Source organism: Mustela nivalis (genome assembly GCF_964662115.1).
Source record: "Mustela nivalis genome assembly, chromosome: 4".
Classification (NCBI taxonomy): domain Eukaryota; kingdom Metazoa; phylum Chordata; class Mammalia; order Carnivora; family Mustelidae; genus Mustela; species Mustela nivalis.
The window spans coordinates 67754704-67778076 of record NC_139023.1 but is presented as its reverse complement, the minus strand read 5'-3'; the positions used below and the strand labels follow the sequence as shown (position 1 = coordinate 67778076).

At 59.5% G+C, this 23373-nt stretch overlaps 1 protein-coding gene across 1 annotated transcript in view; it reads right to left on the bottom strand.

Moving 5' to 3' along the window:
- Positions 1-12935, bottom strand: part of CPLX1 (complexin 1) — a 34745-nt gene extending 21810 nt beyond the window's left edge. Inside the window, exons 1-2 of the mRNA XM_082727212.1 lie at positions 12804-12935; positions 11321-11426 (exon numbers count right to left, since the gene is read on the bottom strand). Coding sequence (XP_082583338.1) covers positions 11321-11351 — 31 coding nt within the window. The 5' untranslated portion in view covers positions 11352-11426; positions 12804-12935. The remainder of the gene's footprint in view (positions 1-11320; positions 11427-12803) is intronic.
- Positions 12936-23373: the final 10438 nt, after the last annotated feature.

The following is a 23373-nucleotide window of genomic DNA, read 5'->3' as shown; positions in this document are numbered from 1 at the left end:
AGGAGAGACAGGACCAAGGACCGGGGCACTCTTTAAACAGGGTGGTTAAGAGCACACAAAAGAGCTCTTGGAGGTTAAAAATATAAATGTAGAGAGAAAAAATTCAGTTGAAGAGTTAGGAAATAAAATTGAGGAGACATCCCAGTGAGTAGAACAAGAGACACAGAGATGAAAGACAGGAGAGAGCACAGAAGAAGGCAGAGAACCCACGCAGGAGAGTTCCCGAGGCAGGGAGGATGAGCCCTCGGTGGGGCAGCCATGGGGGCAACAGAGACCAAGGTCCAGGGGAGGTGAAGGACTCATAGTGGGCCTGAGAATCCCAAAACGTCGGGATGCCAGGGTTGGAGAGAAAAACCGTACAAGCCTCCCAAGAGAAGATATAAAAGCAGGTCACATAAAGGGCACTGGGAATAAGAATAGCATCGATGATTCAACAGCAACTTGAGAATCTGGAGACAACAGGAAAATAACTTCACAATTCGAGGGGCAAAACTCTGAATCTAAAATGTTATTTGCAACCAACCACGCGTGAAGGCACAAGACAGAGACTCCCTGTCTGCACTGTCACAGAAAGCTCCCAAGGACCCAGCCGGGGTCCAGTGACTGCCTGGGCAGCAACCAGGGCCTGTGGGAGCAAGTGGGAGGTGCCAGGGTCCTGGGGCAGCTGCTCCAGAGGAAACACAGCAACCAGTCCATCTGGGACTGTTGACTGCACCCAAGTGTTGTGGGGAGGGCTGCTTTGCTGGTGTGGAAAGCCTGAGAAACAGTCCACAGAAAATTAGGCAAATGGAAAATGAGCCCTATGTTAGCAATGGGGCAGACCAAAGACTTTCTAAGAAAGAAGTGTATTTGCGCTGCCTGGCCTGGCACTTCAGAGGCACTGTTTACGTGCTCACAATGGTACCAGCCCCGCAGCTGATAAACCACGTAAGGAGCCCAGGGCAGGAGGTCTGCGAGAGCTCAGTGCCCGCCCCTAACCCCCCCCCCCCATCCAATAACGCCTGAGCTGATCCCAGTGAGCACACGAGGAGCAGAGAGGGAGGCATGCACGCAGGGACAGCACCCGTGGGCTGACTCCGTATTATCCCGTTCATTCGGGATGAGATTACACCCTCACCCCACACCTCTGTCAGGAGGATGGGGGAGCCCTGGAACTATCTGCAGATGGTGCCTTGAACTCAGAGTGAAGTCCAGGCTGACCCTGCAGCCCTCCAGCTGAAGGGACAGGTTTCACCCCCCTTCCGGGGGCAAGAGAGTGACACCACGCCAGTGTTTCCCACTGAACCCCACTTGAAACCAATCACCTCGCCAGGTTAGTACCCTGCTGGGGTTAACCTGCTGACCCCCTTGAATGAGTTCTAATAACCAACAGCATAAAGGACTTTGCAGAGTCTTAAAATTAGAAATAGATCTGAAGGCATCCCTCCTTGAAAAAGTACTTTTAAGTAAAGTAATGAGCGATTCAACAGGTGCCATCTCAAATTTCCCTACCACTTTTTCATATTCTTCTGTGTTATTTCAATTCCCCACAAGAAGCACACACTTTCATGTTAAAAAATAAATACGTATAACTATCTCTTACAAAGTTGAATGTGAAGATCATAATATCCTTTCTATATTAATAGGACCTACCGCAACCCTAGTCCCCTGGATCCACATCCCAAGGCCCAAAGGTGGGCACAGACATAGGGAGGGCTCAGGGGGGCCCAGAACTCCAGGAACAGCATGGGCGAGGGCTGCTGGCACACCGTATCATTCTGGCCCACAGTAATTAGAGCTTAAATAACATTTTGGAAGCGCCCATCGTTTCCAAAACCTGCAGCAGGTTTTTAAAAAGAAAACTTAGCCCATCCATTAAGATAAAATAAGTTAAACAACATGAAAGTATTTTAGGAAGGTGTGAGTGAAGCTGGCAGAGGTCGGATCCGTGACCGCCATGGCGCCTACCTGCCGTGGCAGGGCCCCCCTCACCGGATGCCCACCCCCTTGCCCCAGAGAGGAGGGGCGAGCTTGGACTCTCCTAGCCAAGGAGCGAATGAGCTTTCAATGAGAAATGAAGCCTACCATTGGCCACGGGGCCACTGCATCTCCTGCCCTCAGCCCACTGCTCAAGGTCAAAACTCCGTTAAAAAACAGTTGGCTTTCTGCACGGTCCTTGCTGGCCCAGAGCTGAGCATCTCCTGAGTGCTGGGTGCAAAGCCTGGGTACCCCTCACCAAGGCCTTAGGAAGGGAGGCACCAGACACTGGGGACCCCGACTCACCCTGCTGCCACGGAGCTTAGGGCCTGGGCCTAATGGCTGGAGGGTGACCCACAGATGCTGCCTGCTAGCCTCCAACCGGAGCAGCTGCACTGAACGCACGCCCATGATGGTCTGCGAGGCCCCTCGGGCTTCTGTGCGTGCTTGGAAGGACCCAGATCTCCTCTTCTCTGCCCGCCCATGCCTTCTGCGGTTTTGTTAGCCTTTATTAGCTGCCTGGAGATTTTCCTCCTGCCATGAACGAAGTCCCCCTCTCCTCAGCCTCAGTAACCACCAGAGGCTTCATGCCTCCTGGGTTACCCTGGGCCCAGGGCCTGTGGAGCCAGGTGCCAGGCGAGAGCGTCTGGTCTTAGGAGCCCAAAGGAGACGAGAGCGAGATGAAAACGCCCCGTGGTGAGCCCACGCAGAGCCACACCTGGGGATAGATGGCATGGCCACCCAGCTCCAGGAGGGCTGTCATTGCCATGGATCCATCCTTCCATTCAGCTGCCTCTGCCACTCACGGCCACCCACTCACCGGTGTTGCCGTGATGCAGGGCACCACAGCCGTGGGCCCTGGGGTCACTGCCCTCCACCCCTCACCTGCTGCCAGGGACAAGGGCCAGGGACGGCCCCACACCGCCTGGCCCTGAGCCTCAGGGACCCCTCATGATGTCTCCTCCTTGATAGGGACCCCAAGTACAGGGTGGGCTCTGATGGGCAGGACATCTACTTGGACAGGCAGGACAGGGGAACTGACACCAACACAGGTCTTGGGCAAAGAGGGCTGCTCTCTCTCACCCCCGTGGGCCAGGCTTGTGCCTGGGGTGGTCATCTACATTTCCAGAACCCTCCTTCTGAAGGAAAGCTAAGTGCAGGACGGTCCCAGCAGCCTTGAGGAGCCTTGAGGGCTCCAGGACAGCTGTGTGCTGAAGGTACCCCAAGACCACCCCGCATCTTCTGATAAAGGAGCTTCTGCTTGTCCCTGATGCCTCCTCCCACCACAGGCACACAGCACTGCTCTTCCGGCCTCTCCCAGGAGCCCCCAGGTCCGTGGGCCTTGCTGGGCGACTCTCAGACCACGGGGGGGCCAGAGTGAAGGCAGAGGCCTGGGGCCAAGACAGCCTGGGGGGCATACATTGGACAGCACCTTGTCCTGATGAAGCTCCCCTCCCCGCGTAGGAAACAAAGCTCTGAACGGGCTTGGTCCTTTCTGCCAGGGCCCACTGCCACATCCTGCGGTGGGGTCAGGGAGAGCCAATGGCGCCAGAAGTCACAGACGTGGACACCAGCCCGCCTATAGGTTCTGTCAGAGCTGCTCTTAGCCAGCTGCCTGGCCTGGGCCCCAACCTCCTGAGTCCCAGTCTTCGCTGGCACCCAGCACCCAGCACCCAGCATGCAACTCGTCAACACCCAGACACAGCACTCGACACACAGCACTGAGCACTGGCACCCAGCATCCAGCATGCAGCTTGCTCAACACCAAGACTCAGCACTTGATACCCAGCACTGAGCACTGGCACCCAGCACCTAGCATGCAGCTCACTCAACACCCAGACTCAGCACTCGATACCCAGCACTGAGCACTGGCACCCAGCACCCAGCATGAAGATCACTCAACACCCAGACCCAGCACTTGACACACAGCACTGAGCACTGGCACCCAGCACGCAGCATCTAGTACATAGCACCCCCAACACTGAGCATGTAGCATCGTCAGCACCCAGAACCAACACCCTCAGCACCCAGCACTCAGAACCAACACTCAACACCCAGAATCCAGATCTCAGTATCCTCAGCACCTAGCATACACACCATCAGCACTCAACACACATTACCCAGTACCTAGCACCCAGCACCCAGCAATCAGAACCCTAGGCCCTCTGCTGGAGCCTGAGCAGCTTGGATGCCAGAGTTCACAGTCAGGTCCATGGGACCAAAAGGAACCTACTGGTCGAACAGGGACTCTCCCCCAACCCTGCCAGGCTGCCCCTAAGAAAAGGAAGCCAGAGCTCCTGACTGATCCCTGCAAAGGCAGAGAAACCATGTTCTCCTTTGTTTGGGAGATGAGAAAAATGAGAGCAATCCTAGAAAAGAGAGATTTGGGGGCACGTGGGTGGCTCAGTTGGTTAAGGATCTAACTCTTGATTTCAGCTCAGGTCATGATCTCATGGGTTGTGGGCTCTGCACTTAGCAGGCATCTGCTTCTCCCTCTCTCTCTGTTCATCCCCCAGTTCATGCTCACTCTCTCTCTCTCTCTCTCAAATAAATAAAATCTTAAAAAAGAAGAAGAAAATCTTCTTTAAAAAAAAAAAAAAAAGAAGGGCACCTGGGTGGCTCAAGCCTCTGCCTTCAGCTCAGGTCATGATCTCAGGGTCCTCGGATCGAGCCCCGCATTGGGTTCTCTGCTCAGCAGGGAGTAGGCTTCCCTCTCTCTCTCTGTCTGCCTCTCTACCTACTTGTGATCTCTCTGTCAAATAAATAAATAAAATCTTTAAAAAAAAATAAAGAAAGAAAGAAAAAGAGAAAGAAAGAAAGAAAGGGTGCCTGGGTGGCTCAGCTGGTTAAGCATCTGCCTTCGGCTCAGGTCATGATACCAGGGTCCCAGGATTGGGCCCCGCATTGAGCTCCTTGCTCAACATGGAGTCTGCTTCTGCCTCTGACCCTCCCCACTCTCGTGTTCTTTCTCTCAAATACATAAATAAAATCTTTTTTTCAAAAAATGAGAAGAAATTTTATAAAAAAGATTCACACGAAGCCCAAGACCAGGCAGGCCAGGAGGAAGGACTGAGCCGTGCCCCTCCGAAGCCTTCCCCTCCCACTCCTGCAGACAGAACCAAGGCTCTGGGCAGTCCCCACCAGCAGCAGGAGTCTCAGAACGACCCTGTGCCTGATCTGCTATGACCTGGGCTTGGGTTTACCCTGCAGATCTCTGAAGCTTGTTGGCGTGATGGTCCACCATGACTTGACACTTGTTCTGCCAGTTTAATGCCCCAGTATTAAGTATGCAATGTTCCCAACCCAACCAAGTAGTCCCTGGGGTTAGTGAAGGTCACTGTAAGCCCTGTCACACAGGAGCCCTTAACACAAATGCTTTAATCCCAACCAGAATCTCTTGCCAACCAACAAGGCAGAAAACAAACGACTTTATTGGCCAAAGTGCGATATATCTGTTCTATTTCCACACTGGGGCTAAAGCTTTGTAACTGAACTGTGGCTCAATCAACTAGGAGTCCGGTCTCCTGAGGGAAGGCCTGTCCTTCCTTGTTTTAGGGAGAAAAGGCAGTTTCTATGACGCGTCTTTCCAACCTCCGAGAGCCATAAGATATGTGCTGTCTCTCCTGAGCCCAGGGAAGTAAGCCGGTGCCCATTCTGAGCACATGTTGGTGTTTTCTCACTGACTCTTTGCTGTCCGCCTGTGGAGAATCCCGGCTCTCAAGGGTGAACAGGGGAAGGAGGAGGCACCCCTGCCCTCGGAGGGTTCCTGGTCTGGGGGTCTTGCATCTGAAAACCAAGATTTCCCACGTTGACGTGAGTCCTGTACTGTGAGCTGCCCAACAGTGCCCACTTTGTTTGGAGGGCGATGTGACCGCCTCGGCCTGAACTTCCGTGACACACAAGTGGAAATCCTCAGTGCCATCCCGTAAACACATCTGCTAAACTGAAGGAGGGGTTGTCCCTTGGGCCCTCACCTTCCTCCTGCTCTGTGCCTGTGATGCCGGAACAGTGGCAGCCACTTTGCTGCCGTGAGAAGCAGCCTGAGCATGAAAGCCCAGGGAAGCTCGTGGGGCAACAGGGGCACAGCAAGAGCTAAAGCCATGTCCTGGGTAGCACCACGGGACAGTTGAGCCACCTCCAAGTCAAGCCCCTCTCTGTTTCTCTAATTTGAGCCAAAAGCATCTTCTCTAGTGCAGAATTCTGGTGCTTCCCCTCCCAGTCTGCTCCTTCTGCAACCCAGCCCAGCCTGTGGGCCCACCAAACCCCCAGAGAACCTGGCTGCACCTGGGAGTGTCCCAGCTGGACAGCCTCAGGTCCACAGGAGGCTCCAGACAAGCAGAGCTAACTCCAAAACAGACAGATAGGGTGGGGAGCCAGTGAGACCTGGGTTTGGGACAGGATGGGGTTGCCTGGCCTCATCATCAGTGTAGAGGCCCATGAAGGACACTGGGGGGTCCAGACAGGACCACCTAGGATCTCAGGCTTCTCTGCAGTTCTGATCAGAGGGCCTAGAGGGCAAGGTACAGAGGGTCTGGAAAGAGCTCCCTCTGATCTACAAAGACCTCAGGATCCCTGACGCTACGTCCCCAGAGCAGCTGCAACACAGAACTCAGCTGGGAGTCAGAGACCCAGTCGTGGGAGAAGGGGCTTAGGATGCTCAACAGAAGCAGGTGCCATGGGGCACCTGGGTGGCTCAGTGGGTTAAAGCCTCTGCCTTCGGCTCAGGTCATGATCCCAGGGTCCTGGGATCAAGCCCCGCATCGGGCTCTCAGCTCAGCAGGGAGCCTGCTTCCTCCTCTCTTTCTGTCTGCCCCTCTGCCTACTTGTGATCTCTGTCTGTCAAATAAATAAATAAATAAAATCTTTAAAAAAAAAAAAAAAAAGAAGCAGGTGCCAGAAGAGGAAGGAGCTTCCCTCCCCCCGCAAAATGCCCATTGTTGTGGGAGGGCATCAGCGCTGAGGGAGATGCTTCTCTGCCCAGGGCTTCCAGCTGCAACCCCAGCCCACCCCATCTTGTGTGAACGACGAGGTGCATACTGCCTTCTCTCCTAGTATCTGACCCTGGCAACCTTGACACCTCTGGGGATTGATCCCGAGAAGTGCCCAGCAGAAAGCACATCCTCTACCACCCCCGGGGTGTAGGGGTTCCCCAACCACAGCAGCCCCGGACACTCTCCCTGGGCCATGTGTCCATGAAATGGTCTTTGTCCATCCGTGTAGGTCTGGGAGACAATGATCCATCTCCCTCCCCTAAGCCCGTAGTCTGGCTCAGCGCAGCTGCTGTCCCTGCTCAGACATGCCCGCCTTGGGATGGTGGCTGTTGACCCGCCTCCATCCTCCCCAGACACCAGGCACAAGCCTCACTGGCCCCCTCCTCCCCAAGAGAGGATAGCCTTCCCACTCCCAGGATGCCCCAGGCAAACTCACCACAAGACGCATGACACAATGACAAGGTGTCAAGGAGCTGCTGGCCTGTGTTTGGCCAGAAGACCCCCCCCTTCCCGCTGTGGGTTCGGTCACGGTTGTCCTGTACTGTCCTCCTTCCCATCTCCTGCTGCCTTCCACACCTGGCCCAGCACTGCAGCCCTGGGGCCTTTTCACATGCTGGGTCCCAGGGTCATCTGCCTGCCCTTGAATCCCACCTCAGATGCCCCCTCCTCCGGGAAGCCCTCCCCTGCCCCCACACCACCCCGAGGCCCCAAGCATGCTTTAGACAAGGCACATGTCACACCAAGGCAGACTGACAGGATAACCGGCCACGAACCAGTTGTTAGGATCAAAAGAGCCACACTCCCCCTGCTTTGGCCTGACAAGAGTCTACACCAGCCGCCCAGTCGCCGGTCCTGACAGCTGCCCACGCCCTTGTCCATTGGCTCCAGGGCTGCTTGCCACTTCCCGGCCTTGGGGGCAAAGCGTTTTTTCAAATTGCGCCCCTGAGGACCCTGAACCCCAGATCTGCGCACATGGCCCCCGTTCAAGGCCACCTTGCTGTCATCCCCAGGCCCCCACTCGAGCTGCTTCCACAGACTGTGCAAGTGTTCTCTTCTTTGAAGGACTGAGCATTACGTCTGGGGTGGATCTTGGGGTGGCCCAAGGATGTAAAGGCCTCCAGGATATTCCCTCAGTGAGAACAAACTTGTCAACAATGGGACACTTTCTTCAATAATTTGGCCCCAGGAGAATTGTTGTCAGCCAGCCCTGTGTGCCCACGGCCCCCACCGCTCCCTGGTGCAGAACAGTGTCCAAAGGAATCACGGCTGACTGTGAAGGAACCAAAGATACCCCCTAGTCACCCCACAGAGAACTTGGGCCCTAAGAGCAGACGCATCTGGGGCCCCACATAGTCTCTCCCAGGCTGCATCTTGAGAGAGAGACGGCAAATGTGCAAAGCCCTCCCATGTCCACGCCAGGGGCCCAGGGACTGGAGTGTCTGGGCAGATCCTGCCATCGCAGGAAGAGGAGACCTGGGAGCCATCTGTCCCTTCCTTTGTGGCCCATGGCTGCCTACCTGCTCTGTGAGGCCACCAGTTAGTGCTGGCAGCCTTGCTGGGGCATTGAGTCCCACTCCCACCTGCCAGGCCCCCTCCTGGCCTGCTGGGTCCTGTGCTCCCTCACTGCCTAGGGCAGCCCCTTGTCACCACAGCAACTGCTAGCCACCTCCCTCCCTCCTCCTTCCCTTTCTTCAAGTAGCAGGTACCCAGAGGTCTGTGCCCTGCTCCCAGGTGGCCTCATGGTCCCCAGACCCCATGGAAGAGACAGCCCTCAGCCCAGGTCACACAGCAGCCACAGTGGCAGACAGCCAGAAGCCTGCTGACCAGGCGTAGGTTCAAGAGGGGTTGGGCTACCGGGACTGGGCAGCACTAGCCATTGCCAGAGGCTTATAGGAAAGGCCTGGGCTCACCTGGGATTTCACCGCTGTCCAAACAGCATCTGAACTCCTTCAGGACTGGCATCCCCTGAATTTCAGGATCTCACTCAGTCCATCATACCCTGAACCCCAGAGTGGACCAGGCAGGCCCTATGTAAACAGCCATGGGCTTGTGGCAAGGACTGGGGGCTGGGAGGTGGACCATAAGACATATGCTCAGGACAACACAGCAGCCCAGCGAGCTAGGGACAGTCTCTAATGGCCATGACTCATCTAGGCTCCAACGAGTCCTGTCCCCAGTAGGGCTGAGTGAAGCCTGCACCCACAAGGCTCCCTCCAGGCCCTCACCTCTTTCCTCCCTTCTGCTGCACAGGAGAGCTCTGTGTTTCCAGTCGGGACTCTATTTCTCAGTCTATTTCTCATACATCTGTCTCTGTCTCTGTGTCTCTCTGTCTCAGTGTCTTTCTCTGCCATGCACCCTACACTTCAGTCTCCTGTCCTGTTTCCTTGTGTTCCTCAGTCTTGGTCTCAGGACCCCGTCTTCTTCTCCCGGCTGTTCTGTTCCGATCCTCCATCCTCCACAGATTTTCAAACAGCCTGTGCCCCACTGTCCCTCTCCCTCAAGCCTGTCCCTCCCCACATCTGTCTTATGTGTTCGGGGCACCTTCTCTCCTTCTCTCCAACCCCACACCTGCTCTCTATTTCTCGGGTCCATCTCTCTGGGTCTGGGTCCGGGTCTGTCTCAGTTCCTCTGTCTGTACCCACTCATCCTAAGAGGCCAATATGACGCCTGTCTGGTGGGAGAGAAAACACAGGAGAAAAACACAAGGGCTCGCCCTGGAGCTCCGATGGAGGGCCCAGCCCCCACCTCAGGGGGATGACAAATCCTGGGGGGCAGCCCCTGGCAAAGGCCCTGTGGGCACCTGCTGTGGGGGGCTGTTCCGAGGTGCCTTGGCCGGCTGCCCCCCTGCAGCTCCCCCGTTGCCCCAAGAAGCCCGCCCTGTCGCCGCCACAGGAGAAACTTTGGGCTGACATGGAACAAAGGGAATCCAGGCTGGCAATTACCCAGCTAATTTCAGCCATGTAGACAGCCAAATCAGATATTTCAGGTTTCTTACAAACCCACCTCAGGGCCTGAATTAGCCACCTAATTAATTATCTGTAACAGCCGGGGACTGGCTGGGTGGGAACATGAATTGCTCCCGGTGCCAGGATGCTTGTCCCTGAATCACGTCCTGGTGACGTAATCATTATAATTAGACCCAACCTGCAGCCTATCCTTGACCACAGCATCTCAGGATATGTGGCCCCGGGCCAGGCCCAAATGTCTTTCCATTTAATTTGTGGCAGCAGAAATGCAGCCATTCTGCAAGAGACAAGCCCACCCACAGGGCCCCTGTCCTGGGTTTGGTGGCCCCGGCCCCACCATCGTGCCCTCCAGCCCGCCCTCCATCACGGCGCAGCAGTCCCATCTGCTCCCCACCTCTGGCAGCCAGGTCCCGATTCCTCCTGCCCTGCAGCAGCCCCATGAGGATGGCCTTGTCACACAGCACCTGACTCACGCTATGCTGTACCCAGCACCAGGTCAGGGTGTGGCCCATGGAGGCCACCAAAGGAAAACATCCTGAATGGCAGAGTCAGGGGTGGCCACAGGTTCCCCTCCCAGGGAGTTCTGGGGAGCTGGTGTTGCAAGCAGGGGGGCTGGAGCACACAGGATGGGTCCCCCGGGCCCCAGCTGGCCAAACTACTCTCCCAGGACGCACCTATCTGAGTGTGGACTTCAGCCCAGTGCCTGCCCACCTCCTAGGCCAGTGTGTTTGGCCTCAGTATGGCACTTGCACCAAAGAGGCACAGGATTCTCTTCAGGTAGGAGTCAGCAGGGTCAGAAGGGCGGTCCCCTATACACACACACACACATACACCCCTAGCACGGTCTCTGCGGAAGTGGGCCAGGGACACACCAGCTATCTTAGCCTCTGCTCTTGTCCCCCTGCTCAGCCAACCCTGGTTCCCTATGCATAGGTGAAACCCATGGGGTCCTTGCTGGACACCATAGGTCCAGGTCTGGCCTCCACCCCCCTCTGCAGCCTCCCCACAGCTGCTTGCCACACCATGCCCATCAGGTTGGCCCTTGGTGCCCACGAAACCCACCCTGGCCTATTCTCCCAAAAGCGATGATGCTGCTCCCTAATCCTTGACCCCAGCCTCAGCACTGTCTGGTGGGCTCTGCCCTGACCACGGCATGCCAGTGTGTGCCCTCCCCCACCCCTGTGATGGCCAAAGCAATTTGGGAGGCACTGGCTTTGGTCCCTTTCTTGCCCTCCGGCTCTGTCCTGACGGGGGAGTGGGCAGGTGTGTTTCTGGGGATGTGTGGTGAAGGCATGTGTGAAGTCTGAAGGTGACCATGTGCTGAACATGCCCCTGTGCAACTGGAGCTCCGATGTAGGGTCCAGCCCCAGCCCCGTGCCTTGGGCCCCCATGCCCTCAACTTCCTACCTCCCAGGGCCTGTTTCATCACGAACTCCATGACGATGGCTTTGATTCCTCAGTGGCTCCTCCAAGGGTCGGAACTCACATGCAAGTGTGGCCAGGAGTTCTCTGCCTGGGGGAAAGGAAGTGGTCACAGGTCACCCTGACCAGGCCTGGGGGTGGTCTTTTTCCTCATCCGGACTGATGTCCCTGAGTATGGGTCTGTGGTCTGAAGAGAGCATCCTTTGTCCATTCCCCCCTCCCAAGGCTAGACCCCGACACTGACAGGGACACCTGAGAGGGCCTGGGAGGGTCTCTGTGGAGAAGGGTTTCCACCCTACATGCTGACCATGGCAGATTGGTCCTGAGACCCCAGCTGGACCTGAAAAGTGGTCTCCCCTGGCCCATGGTTTTCTGAAAACAGCTTATGGTGGCTACTGCAGGGATGGGGGCTGGAGAGCGCGGCTCAGAAGGAGCCAGGCTGTGCAGGGCTGGGGCAGAGCCATAGGATGTTTGAAGGTGACCAGCTCTTCTGCCGCCTTGTGGGCCCTGGGCCACAGGGGCGTGGGGGATCCGTCTAAGGGACAGGAAGGGTGTGGTGGGCTGAGGACTGAGTGGATGCAACTTGGGAGAGGCCTCCTTGGCTTCTGACAGAGTCTCAGGGGCCAGCAAACCAGGCTCTACCCAGGGGAAATTCCAGGGCCCACTGCTGCTGCCCTGCGCAGAGACTGGGGTGCAAGGTAGAGACTGCAGGGAACCCAGCCTTCAGGGAACAAATGAAAATGGGAGGTCAGACCCCTCCCACCTGCATCTGCATGGGTGGGGCATTACAGGGTCCAGGTCAGCTGAACTCTGGTAGGGCAGCGGGGCCTGTAGGTTGGGCGGCTGCAAGGTTCCTCCCTCCCCACTTGTGGGGTCTCTCCAGGCAGGGAAGCCCAGGGCTCTGGGACCCAGTGTTTTACGATGTTTTCCTCCGCAGACGAAGGAGACCAGTGTTTGCGGGGCCTGGGGAAGGCCGGCAGGGTGGGAGTGCCCCCGCCTCACCGCAAAGCGCTGGCGCGCAGGGGCGCCCTTGCCGCAAAGCAGATTCTCTTCCAAACTTCTCCCCTGGCTCCTGAGGGCGTGGGGAACTCAGGGCCAGACACAGGGAAGCTCGGGGTGCTCCTGGAACTCCCCCCAGGCTTCCCACTGCCTCTCCGTGCGGGCTGGGGCTCCCACTGCCGCCGCACCCCTCGGCTTAGCGGGCGGGCGAGTGCCCCGGCTCTGCTGAGCGGCCCTCAGGCGGGAGGGCGCCAGAAGAGAGAGACAGAGGACCGGGGAGGGGAAGGGGAAACGCGCAAGGCAGAAGCGACAAGGCGGGAGGGCGCGGGCCGGGACAGTGGGGCCCGTTTCAGCACCGCGCCAGAGGACAGCGCCCGCCCGGGCCGGGCGCGCGCCCCGCGGGGGCCGGGGAGGGGCGGGCTGGGCAGGGGGCGGCCTGGAGTAGGGTGCGCGCGGGAGCGTGGGTTACCTTCCCCGGGCCGGGGTGCTGGCGGGCGGCGGGCAGTCAGTGGCGGAGCGCGCTCGGGCTGGCCCGGTCCATGTGGCGCCCCGGGAACTGCGGCGGCGGCTGAAGGGCACCGCGAGGAGGGCGCGTCACATGGAGGCGCACCCCGCCCCCCGCCCGCGTCCGAGCGTGACGACGAGGGCGGGGCCGCAGCGGCGAGGCGGGCGCCCGCGGGGGCCGGGGGCGGGGGCGACGGAGCCGCACCCCCCTCTCCTCTCCCAAGCGCTGCCCCCTCGCCAGATGCGGTGGGATCTCAGAGCCTAGCCTGCGACCCCCGTCCGCTCAGCGGCTTAGAATCCCCGATACGGCCCCCCACCACCACCATCCGACCTCCTCGGTGTGGACCCGGCCGGAGGTCGCCCTCCTGCAGACAGGGTCCCGCACCCTCACGTCCCCGCCCGTGCGGGGCATGTCGCGAGCGCAGGTGGGACCCATACGTGCGCAACCCTCAAAAGCTCTTTCTCTTCCGGAGAGGCCTGGCGGTTGGGGGTCGCGGCTCCCCTCCCCACTCCACTCCGCCGGGGCGCGCGGAGGAAGGGGCTCCCGCCGCGTCAGCAGCAGTGAACCGGACCCGGACGAGTGCCCCTGAGAGCTACCCGCGACCCCGACCCCGACCCCGCCGCTTTCCGGCCCCTCCGAATCCCAGGGCGGGAGAAGGGAGCCCCCAGACTCTGAAAACCCACCACCCCTGGCCGAGAGAGAACGGCAGACCTGCCCGGACCTATTTTTCAGTGTAATAGCGTCTGAGAAAGGGAGGACGCCACCCTGAGTTTCATCTCAGCGGGACGCAGGCGGGAGACCCCCGCCCCCTCGGGCGGCCAGCGCGGCTGCGGTGGGGGAGGAGACCCGCGCAGAGCGCGGCTGGCGCCGGCAGCGCAGAACGGACGGCCCCTCGCAGGGCAGGGACGCGTGAAGGTCACTGCAGACAGGGCCGCTCCGCCCCGGCTATCCCCGCAGCCCCGCCCCCGCCGCCCCCTCCCCCGGGCCTCCGGGATTTCCCGGCGGTAGAAGCCGCACTGCGGGGACAGCCGGGTCGCCGCAAGGTCGGACGTTAAGCCTCCAGTCCCGCCGCCCCTCCCGGGAGTTGGGAGACCCCCCGCTCGCAGCCAGGGCAGGCGAGAATTGCGGCGGGTGCTGTGGAGAGGGGTGCGGCTCCGCCGCGTGCCGGGTCTCAAAAAGCAGCGGGGCTGAAATGTTGCTCCGGCTGCTGGCCCAGGGCTGACCTCCGGGTTGGTGGGCAGATAACGCTGGTGGCCACTGCATTAACTTGCCACCGACCCCCCCCCCCCCTCCGACTGAGTCTCGAGGACTTGCTGGACCTGGGGTGGAAGGGGCGGCCCCTGGAGCTGCTTCTGGCCCCAACCCCAGGGAGACCACACCCCCTGGTCCTCTCTGCCCCTCCCCTCAGCACCCCCGGGAAGCTCAGACTCAACTCTGGAAGAGTTGCAGGCCTAGCCTGTTGGGCACCCTGCTACCAGCTCCCACCCCTCGCTAACCATCTCCAGGCCCTACTGTGCCTGGCAGTGACCTGGTAGGGGCCCAAGGAGAGGGTATGGAGGAAGTCAGCCCTTCCTCACATGACCCTGGGAGTGAAGGGTCAGACTCCACTCAGCGGCGGCTTTGGTTAGTAACCCCGGAGGAGGCCCACGTCCCAAAACATAGCCCTCAGGACATGCACAGCCTCTCCGGATCCCGAGGCCCTGGGTACATTCTCACCTTCTCCTGCCTACAGGTCCTGTCACTCAGATCTGAGCCAGGAGGTAAGGGAGGGTGGGGGTTGCTGCCCAAAGGGGGAGACTGGGGAGAGGACATAAGACTCAAGCCAGGGCTGCAGGACTAACTGCCCTGGCTGCCCGTCCAGAATGTGAGAGTTCCCGTTACATCTCATCTCTCCCCTGACCCTTCTTGAGAGGTGGCTTATAGCTCCAGGCCTTAAGCAGGTCTGGGGACAGGCATTCTGGGATCTGCTGTCCCCAGGTGCATGAGAGTCTCAAGGGTGTGCCTTGAGCCCCCGCTCAGGATCTGCCCAGCCTGGCCTTTCCAGTGTCCTCAGAACCTGAATGTGGATGCTAGAGGGAGAGAAGTCCCTTCTGCCCTCTGGAGCGTCTTCCCTCCACCCCTGCCACCAGATGGACCTGGAGGGTGAACCACAGCTGACCTCCTGTGACCCCAGAGGTGACCTCCGTGGAATCCATAGCAGGCCCCACAACCAGTGGCCCCTGGTACCCTCATGAGCCACCTGCAGGAGACCCCCGTTGACCTCAGTACAGCCAGGTTGAGCAGGGTCCTGCGTGTGCCGTGACAGGGCAGTGAGGCTCATAGGACAGAGGAGCACAGAGGTCTTCATCTCAGTGGGCGCTCCACAGCCCCACTGACTCCATGATCGGGGCCTAGCTGAGCTCCACACACAGCCCTGAGCCAGGGTCCCACAGATGCTGTCTGGCCCTGTCCCCGTCCTCCCTGTGGGGTCACCACCTGTCTGTCATTCCCCCACCTACACGGTGATCCTCCTCATGTCTCACAGGTGCCCAGGCCCTGACCTGGGGGTGCATGGCCCAATTAGGACTCAGGCCCCCCTGGAGGAAATAGTCCGGGATCAGAGGGACTGGTGCCCCACTCCAGGAGAGGGAGGCTGGGCAGCTTCGAGGCCCAAGAAGGGCCAGCTCTGGGCAGGTGGTGAGGACGTGAGGCGAACTGGCTGCAAATGCCGCCTCTTGCCTGGTCTGGTCCTGTGGTAGGATTTGTGGCTCTGTGAGGGCCCAGAAGAGGCCTTGCCTCGAGGCAGGAGCTTAGCAGGAAACTTCCAGATAGCCAAGGAAGACCCAGAGTGAGTTCAGAAGGCACCTGGATGTGGGCGCCATCCATGATGGGCTCAGGGCACAGAGGAGGTGAATAGTGGTGCCACTGGGGGCGGGGTGGATTTCGAGGAACCAGCAGGAGGGGAAGGGTATCCCACTACAAGGTGAGCATTTGGGACATGTGTGTTTGGCCACAGCCAAGACCTGGCAGTGGGACCCTGGCCAGCTGGCCCCCCAGGTAAACAGCCCTGAGGCCAGCCCTCTGCAAGCTCGGGAAATGCATTGCCCTCCAGATGGGCCCTTCAAGGCCAGAACGCCTGATCCAAAGCAAGGTTGTGCCAAAGGCCACAGGATGCTGGGTTTGAACCCCCTGCCATTCAGAGTCCCCTTTGTAGCCCCCACTGAGTCACTCCAGATGGCAGAAGAGAGGAGCCAGGCACCCTGCCCCAGCCCTCCCCAGGAGCCCCTCTGCTCCCTCCAGGGAGGCCTGCACCTGCCAGGCCCATCTGTCCCATGGAGGGCCGGCCATGGCTCCTGCACCCCAGGGCACCAGCCTGCTCAGGCTCAGAGAGGGCCCTGGAAGCGCCTTTAGGAATTGCTGGCGTTGTTCCATTTGGGGTTGGCATCTGGCAGGGGGTTCAGGCCCTCAGGAACGGCTGGAAGGGATTTTGGCATACATGGGTGCCCAGAAACCTCATATGCAAGCTTAATGATGTAACCCACTGAACCCTTCAGTCCCCATGCTGCTGTCTTCCTGCCGGATTTCATTACTACTTAAAAGGTAATGACACAGGAAATGCAGAAGCAAAGTGAGACCATGGTTGTCTTTCATCAGAGCTAGGTTAGAACCATGGCTCTGAGAGCAGGGACCCTGTGTCCCTGCCTAGTCCCTTGACCCTTCGCTTGCCACCATAGGCAAGAGGCACCTAGCCTCTAGGACCAGGTAGCTGGCCATGGGGTCAGCACCTGGAGCTCGTCCCTTTGGGCTCCTGGGAACGAAGCTGGAGGTGCTGACCAGCCTGGGGCACCAGCTCATTCCTCAGACCCCTGTCCCCTCCTGTGCTGGGGCACATGTGCCTGGTCAGGGTCTTGGGATGAAATGCACTCTCTTCCCAACCACCTGGTTCTGCAGAGGCACTGCCCCCATCCCCAACAGAAAAGGAGGCCCCTAGGTCCCACCAGGACCCCTGTGGACCCGCTTTCCTGAGGAGCTGGTTCAGGATCTGGGCTCGGAGCATAGTGATGACTCCAGCATCATCTGCCTCAGATTCCAGACTACCGGGCACAGTCCACCTTCCCTCGCAGGGTCCCCTCCCCAGCCCAAGGCCACCTCCCTCCCCAGCTCCATGACCATCTTGCCATCAGCCAGCGCCTTTGTCTCCCCAGGCTCCAGTCACAGCCATCACAGCCACCTTGCACACAGCTCCGGGAGGAGGCAGAAATGGTGGAGTCCCTGATTCATCCGCAGGATATCCTATCAGAACGGGGAGACAGGCCTTTCCAAGGGGCTCGGAGAGGAGGGCAGTGTGGGGCCCGAGGGAAAGTCAGCAGGGGTGGTAAGGGGCCACGGGCTGCTTGGCTGTAGCAGCCCCCCTGAGCTCCGACACAAAACCCCTAGTGTGGGCTTGGAGACAGAATGTAGCCTCTCACTGGCAGCTGGGGGGCAGGGGACACCCAGTGGCTCACTCAGGGAAGAAGGTGCAGGGCTTAGCTGGACCTTCCTGCCTCCTGGGCCTCAACCTTCTGGCTGGGAAGGTTGGGTGGGTTGCTCTGTGCCTGCGTGACTGCCCTTCAGCCTGACTGTGGGGCGGCTCTTTCTCAGCAGGAGTCTGAGGTCTCTGTGGCCTTTCCTGTGCCCAGCAAGGGCGTCGAGCTGGAGAGAGGGGTCTGCAGCCTGCAGTCCGCCTCTGTGGGAACACTCACACCACAGCCAGTCTTTCCTCCCTGTGTCTCTACCCTGTCGACACACCCCTGCTTCAAAGGCTCCTGCGTGATCTGGGGTTGGATGGGGAGCCCCTTGCAGTGGACAGTCAGGCCTGCACCCACCCAGGAAAGTGGGGCCCTCTCAGGGTCCCAGGCCTGCAGGACCCTCGGATTCATCCCCAAGGGGGCGATGGACCAGGACTGCCCCCCAGTGGCAGAGTTCAAGACACCCTATGTTCCTCTGTCCACCCCTAGGGCCAGCCTGAGACAGGGGTTCCCTCCCGCTCTGCCCACCTTCACCCGCTTTGCGCTAACTGCCTTTCTTTCCCGGCACTGTTCTGGGGCACTTGCTGTGAGTTAGGCAGGCAGAGGCTGCTGCTGGCCCAGCTTCTCCAGGAAGAGCAGATGCCCGAGACACAGCAGTCGCGGGTAGAAGGACCATGCACATTTCACCACACAGCCAAGTGACGGACACTGTTGACAGGGGGCGGGGGCGGGGGCGCGGGAGGCAGGAGGAATGGAGACTGGGAGGGGGTAACGGAGACCATGGGGATGGAGACCAGAGACTGGACTGGACGGGGGAGACAGAGCCTCAGGGGGGGTTGGGAACCGGGGGATACAGAAATGGGGGGAATGGACACTGGGGAGATGGAGACTGGGAGCACAGAGACTGGGGGATGGGGATGGGGGAGGACATAAACCAGGGACCGGGGGTGGGGGGAAGTGGGATCGGAAAGTGGGGTGGGGGATGGAGACCAGGGTCTTGAGACTTGGGGGGATGGGAACTGGAGGGGAACGGAGACCTGCGGGGATGGAGACAGGAGGCTCCATTAGCCCCTCTCGGGGACATTTGGGCTTCAGGTAGAATGACCCAGTAGAATGACCCAGTGTCCCCCAAACTGGAGGAACTGCATTCCATGCAGAACAAAAACAAATCCCGAGACCACCACGGAGGAGGGTCTACATCGTGCCCGTGGGGACAACACACCACCTGTCCAGCCCCAGGGATGGATGTAGAAGCTGTGACCCCACCCAGGGCTCTAGAGAGGGAGACCCCCCACCCAACCTCACCGCACTGGCCCTAAAGTGAGGGCTTCTGTGGGAATCCTAGAGGACCCAGTGCTCCCTCTCCAGAATGAGGAGGACTTCAGCCCTGGGGAGGGAGGCACTAGCAGGACTGCCTTCAGAAGAAGACAGGACAGTGAGCACGGAAGTCATCCCAAGCCACAGGAAGCAGGCAGAAACTTCCTCTAGAGACGAAACGTCCCTCTCGGGGGACGTGCTCCAGGCTAGCAAAGGGCATGGGGTGGATCGCTGGGACCCCAGGAAAGAGGCAACGAGGTCACACTGCAGACGGTACCTTGCCCTAGCCAACAGGCCGTGGGGAAGCCTTGAAGCCAGCCCTGCTGCTGGCAGGGGGGGCACTCAGACCTACCGCCCTGGTCTTGGAGTCCTGGCCTCAGTCTGCCCAGGGCCTGAGCGTCTGGAACCACCTCCTACCTGTCGCCGAGGCCTGGAAGGCCAGGAAGAAGATCCAATCCAGGCCCTGCCCCAGGTGGCTAGTGGAGGCAATCCTAAATCAGGGCCTGGGGCCAGAGAAGGTGACCTCCTGACCTCCAGTGGCCCCTTAGTGGCCCTGGCTTTGCCGCTTCCTCTCTAAACTCTGCACACCACCAATTCATAGCCTCTCCCCAAGGTGAGACTAGAGGCCCCCAGCCCGCCCCACCCTCACCCACTTGTAACATGGCCACTGGTGCATCACAGTCTTCCCCCCTCGAGCCAGACTCTCCCCAAACAGCTCCTGCCACACATCTTTGCCCCCTTCTCTCCAGCTCCTGGGAAGGGGTGAGCAGTGCCCAAAAAGTCAGAGGCTGGGTGGCAGCCATACCATCTGCCTGTCCTCAAAGACACCTGGACAGGGCTGGCCAGGAGCTGGGTGTGGTGGGGACGCAGCCCCTGGCTCAGCTTCCAGCCAGGACAACTCACAGCAGAGCTCCGTCCTATAGGACAGGTGTCTCCTTTGCACGGACCCATCAGCCCCTGGCCAGCACTGGCCTCATGCCCCCCAGCAGCTTTGGTTTAAGTGGGGGACGAGAACTGGAAGGCCAGACTCCCACGCTGACCTCAGCCCTTGTGGGCAGCTGAGGGGCAGTCATCTGCTCTGCCAGTCCCCACCTCCACCCTGTGGCCTCAACATACCAGAGGCCCCTTGCCAGCCCACACAGATTCCCCAGGGCAAACAGCACAGGGGCTGTGGCTGGAGGACCGTCCACTAGGGTGGACCCACCTGGACGTGGGTGTGAATGCTGCCTGGGTATGAGCGCTGGCTGTGGAGTCAGGCAGAACCAGGGTTGAGGGTACAGCTCAGGGCCTGCAGACCCAGCCAAGGGACCAAGCTTGAAGAACCCCCTATGGGCAAGGGCACAGGTGCCCCAGGGGGGAGGCAGGCCTGTTGAGGCCAGAGGTGTGGAGCAGCCACCCTGGGGGAAAGAGGCCAAGAGCGGTGGGGCTGTGGGAGCAGCGGGCTGGCCACAGCTGGATGTGCCCATCCCCAACACTACTCTCCCCACCAGACAGGGCTCAGGACAGCCCTCAGCCCCAGGGCACAGCTTGCTGAGAGCTGGGTGGAGGGCTTCCTGGTAAAAGTCCTTGGGACCATGGCGGGCAAGGATGGACAGTCCCTCTGCTTCTGAGACCCATGTGTGGGCTGCACCTGAGCTGGAGAAGAGCTGGGCGTGGCCCATGCTCTCTGCTTTGATGGTGCCCCAAGGTCCTGTGTGTGCTAAGGCTGCAGCCGAGCCTGGGGGCTGGCCACCCGGGCCCTCCTGCTGGCCAAGGGTCACTGGCACCGGTGTGACGCATGCCTTCCCATCCTTCCCAGGCCTTCTCTGGCAGTGAATGCTCACTAGCCTGGCTCTGCCGGCCAGCTGCTTCTCTGGGAGGGCTCACATCACCCAGGCCAACCCCATCCCTGCAGGGTGTGACCAGGACCCAACGTCTTAAGCCTCAAGGAAGGGCCTCTGCCTTGTCCTCATGCCAGTGCCCAGCGAGCGGATGGCACATGGTCGCAGGTATGAGCCATTGTGCGCCCCGACAGGAAGCCCCTGTCCAAACTGGCAGGGTAAGAAGGCCTGTGGAGAGGCTGGCTGCTCCTCAGTGGGGACACAGAATTCCATGAGACGCAGAGCCGAACAGCCCAACTCCCCCAATAAGAGGACAGATAAAGGTGTCAAGACAGTGGATATCGTCAGCCCTGATGACCCGTGTACGACGTGGATCTGCCCCCAAATGTCCCCTCCCTGCATGGAGGCCCCTGCCCCAGGCGCCACCAGGGAGCTGGGTCTGGACAACTGGGCTTGATTCCTCCCGGAGATAGCCCTGCCTCTCAACCTCCAAGGAAACTGGGTCTGACCTGGGGACACCCCTGTTCCACCCTGTTTGCCATCAACAACTGGGCGAGGCCGCTATGCGCCGGTGGACGCTCTCAGTGCTTCTGTGCGGCTGGGTTGAGCTGAGCTATGGCTACACCTCTGGCCACCTCTGGGGGTCCCCATGTCAGCCCCTCCATCCCACCCTGTCTCAGCCAAGCAGAATGAAGTCTCCCGCTGCTCCAGCTGTGGGGAGGGGTCTTCCTCCCAGAGGGACCCCACCCAGCAGGAGTGGGCAGGGCAGGTGCCAGGCAGTAGGATTCGCTTGGGACGAGACCCTGTCCAGGCCATCCTCACTGCCCAGGACAGGCTCCCAGCCTGAGTGAGAGGGCCACAGGGCTCAGTTGGATGCCAGCACCAGACCTGAGTATGCACGCCTTCTTTCTGTCCTTCTGGTGGCCAAGGTACACCCCTTCCGGCCGAACTGCCCCACCAGCTGCCCTGTCACAGCTCAGCCAGCCACCATCACCAAGACCAGGAGGCCCGGCCCAGGTTGTTCCTGGCAGGACCCATGGCACATTTGGAGTCTGCCCACATCTGCTAGGGGTCCGAGCTAGCTTTAGGGATGGAACAGAGGGTCCCTCTTGGCCCAGAATTCTCAGTCCCACAGTCCGGGGTGGGGTGCAACTCCCAGGACCCTCTGCAAATCTGGGGACATAGGCCTGAGGTCCCAGTGGTCACCCTACAGGCTGCAGGGAATGGGGTGGTGTCCCAGAAGTCTCTGAGGGAGGCCCTAGAGTGAGTAGACTTGGCTTCATGGCACCTGGGCCAGGAAGGGCAGGCTTAGCAGGGACACCCCCGTCACTCCAGTGCCCTGTATGTCCTGATGGATCTGCCCTGGGGGGACCCAGACCAGGCCCTTTATTTCAGGGGCCCCAGGCAGAATGACCAGGCAGGAGGCCAGGGCAGCTGAGCTGGACCCTGCCCCTGTGAAATGCCCCAGACTCAGTCCATAGGCCCTGGCAGGAATGGGAACTCGGTCATTATTTTCTGAGTATTTATTTCCCACAAATGGGCATCTGCCAGAAATGAGGCAGAAATAGAATTCAAGCCTGTTTTCTTTTCCTTTTTTAATTTTTAAAAAATATTTTATTTATTTGACAAGAGAGGCCACAAGTAGACAGAGAGGCAGGCAGAGAGGGCAGGGGGAAGAGAGCTCCCCGCTGAGCAGAGAGCCCAACGTGGGGTTCAATCCCAGGACCCTAAGATCATGACCCGAGCCAAAGGCAGAGGTTTAACCCACTGAGCCACCCAGGTGCCCCTTTTTCCTTTTCCTTTTTTTTTTTCTTTTTAAGATTTTATTTATTTGTCAAAGAGAGAGAGACACACACACAGAGCGCACAAGCAGGCAGAGAGGCAAGCAGAGGTGGAGAGAGAAGCAGGCTCCCTGCCGAGCAAGGAGCCCGATGCGGGACTCGATCCTGGGACCCCGGGATCATGACCTGAGCTGAAGGCAGCGGCCTAACCAACTGAGCCACCCAGGCATCCCAAATCCTTTTTCCTTTTTAAACATTTTATTTTTTCAAAGTCATCTCTACCCCCAATGTGGGATTCAAACTCACAACCCTGAGATGAAAAGTCACACGCTGCACCAGATGAGCCGACCAGGCCCTCCTCAATGCTGTTTCTGCACTGGAGCCAAGAACACAGGCCACAGTGCCCAGGCATGTACCCAGCCTTGGAAGGGGCCCCTTTGGCAAGGAGACACAGACTTCTCAGACCCACCATGTAGGGGAACCAAAGACCATGCCCAAGGAGCCCCAGGAAAGACACAGTAGGAGTTAGCAGGAACGAGGACAGGACGAGTCACTAGGCATGAAGACAAATCCACAAACACCGCGGCCAGGACCCTAGACACGGGGCCAAAAGGCTGCTGGGTGCAGGGTGACGCCTGCAGTCTCGGAGGAGGCAAGGAGGGGGGTGTGGGGGTGTACTGTGTGGGCTACACATCCAGCAGAGCGATGTCCCTCCATGGCCCCAAGGACACCCTCTGCAGATCTGGGGTGGGTGTGGCGTCCTGGGTTTATAGATGGGGGTAGCCTGGGGAGGCAGCTCCTATGCTGGGCCCCTTCTCTGGGTCTATTTCCAGACCGGGAACCCTGTAGCCCCCGTCAGACTCGTCCCCCACCCCCACCCCAGGGCCCATGAGGGTCTAGTTGTCCTTATCACTACAGCCCCACGGTCAGGGGACAGGCCTGGGCACTGGAGCAGCCCCCACACTGGGTCCGTGGCCTGTAGGCTAAGAGCTCTGTGGGCCAGGCAGGTGGAAACCTCTGGAATATCACTCTTAGACAATAAGTTAGGGCTGCTGCCAAGGGCAGAACCTAAGGGGGTGTGTGGGCTGCTGCAGCCCCCCAAGAGGGCACCATAGGCTGGGGAGGGGCT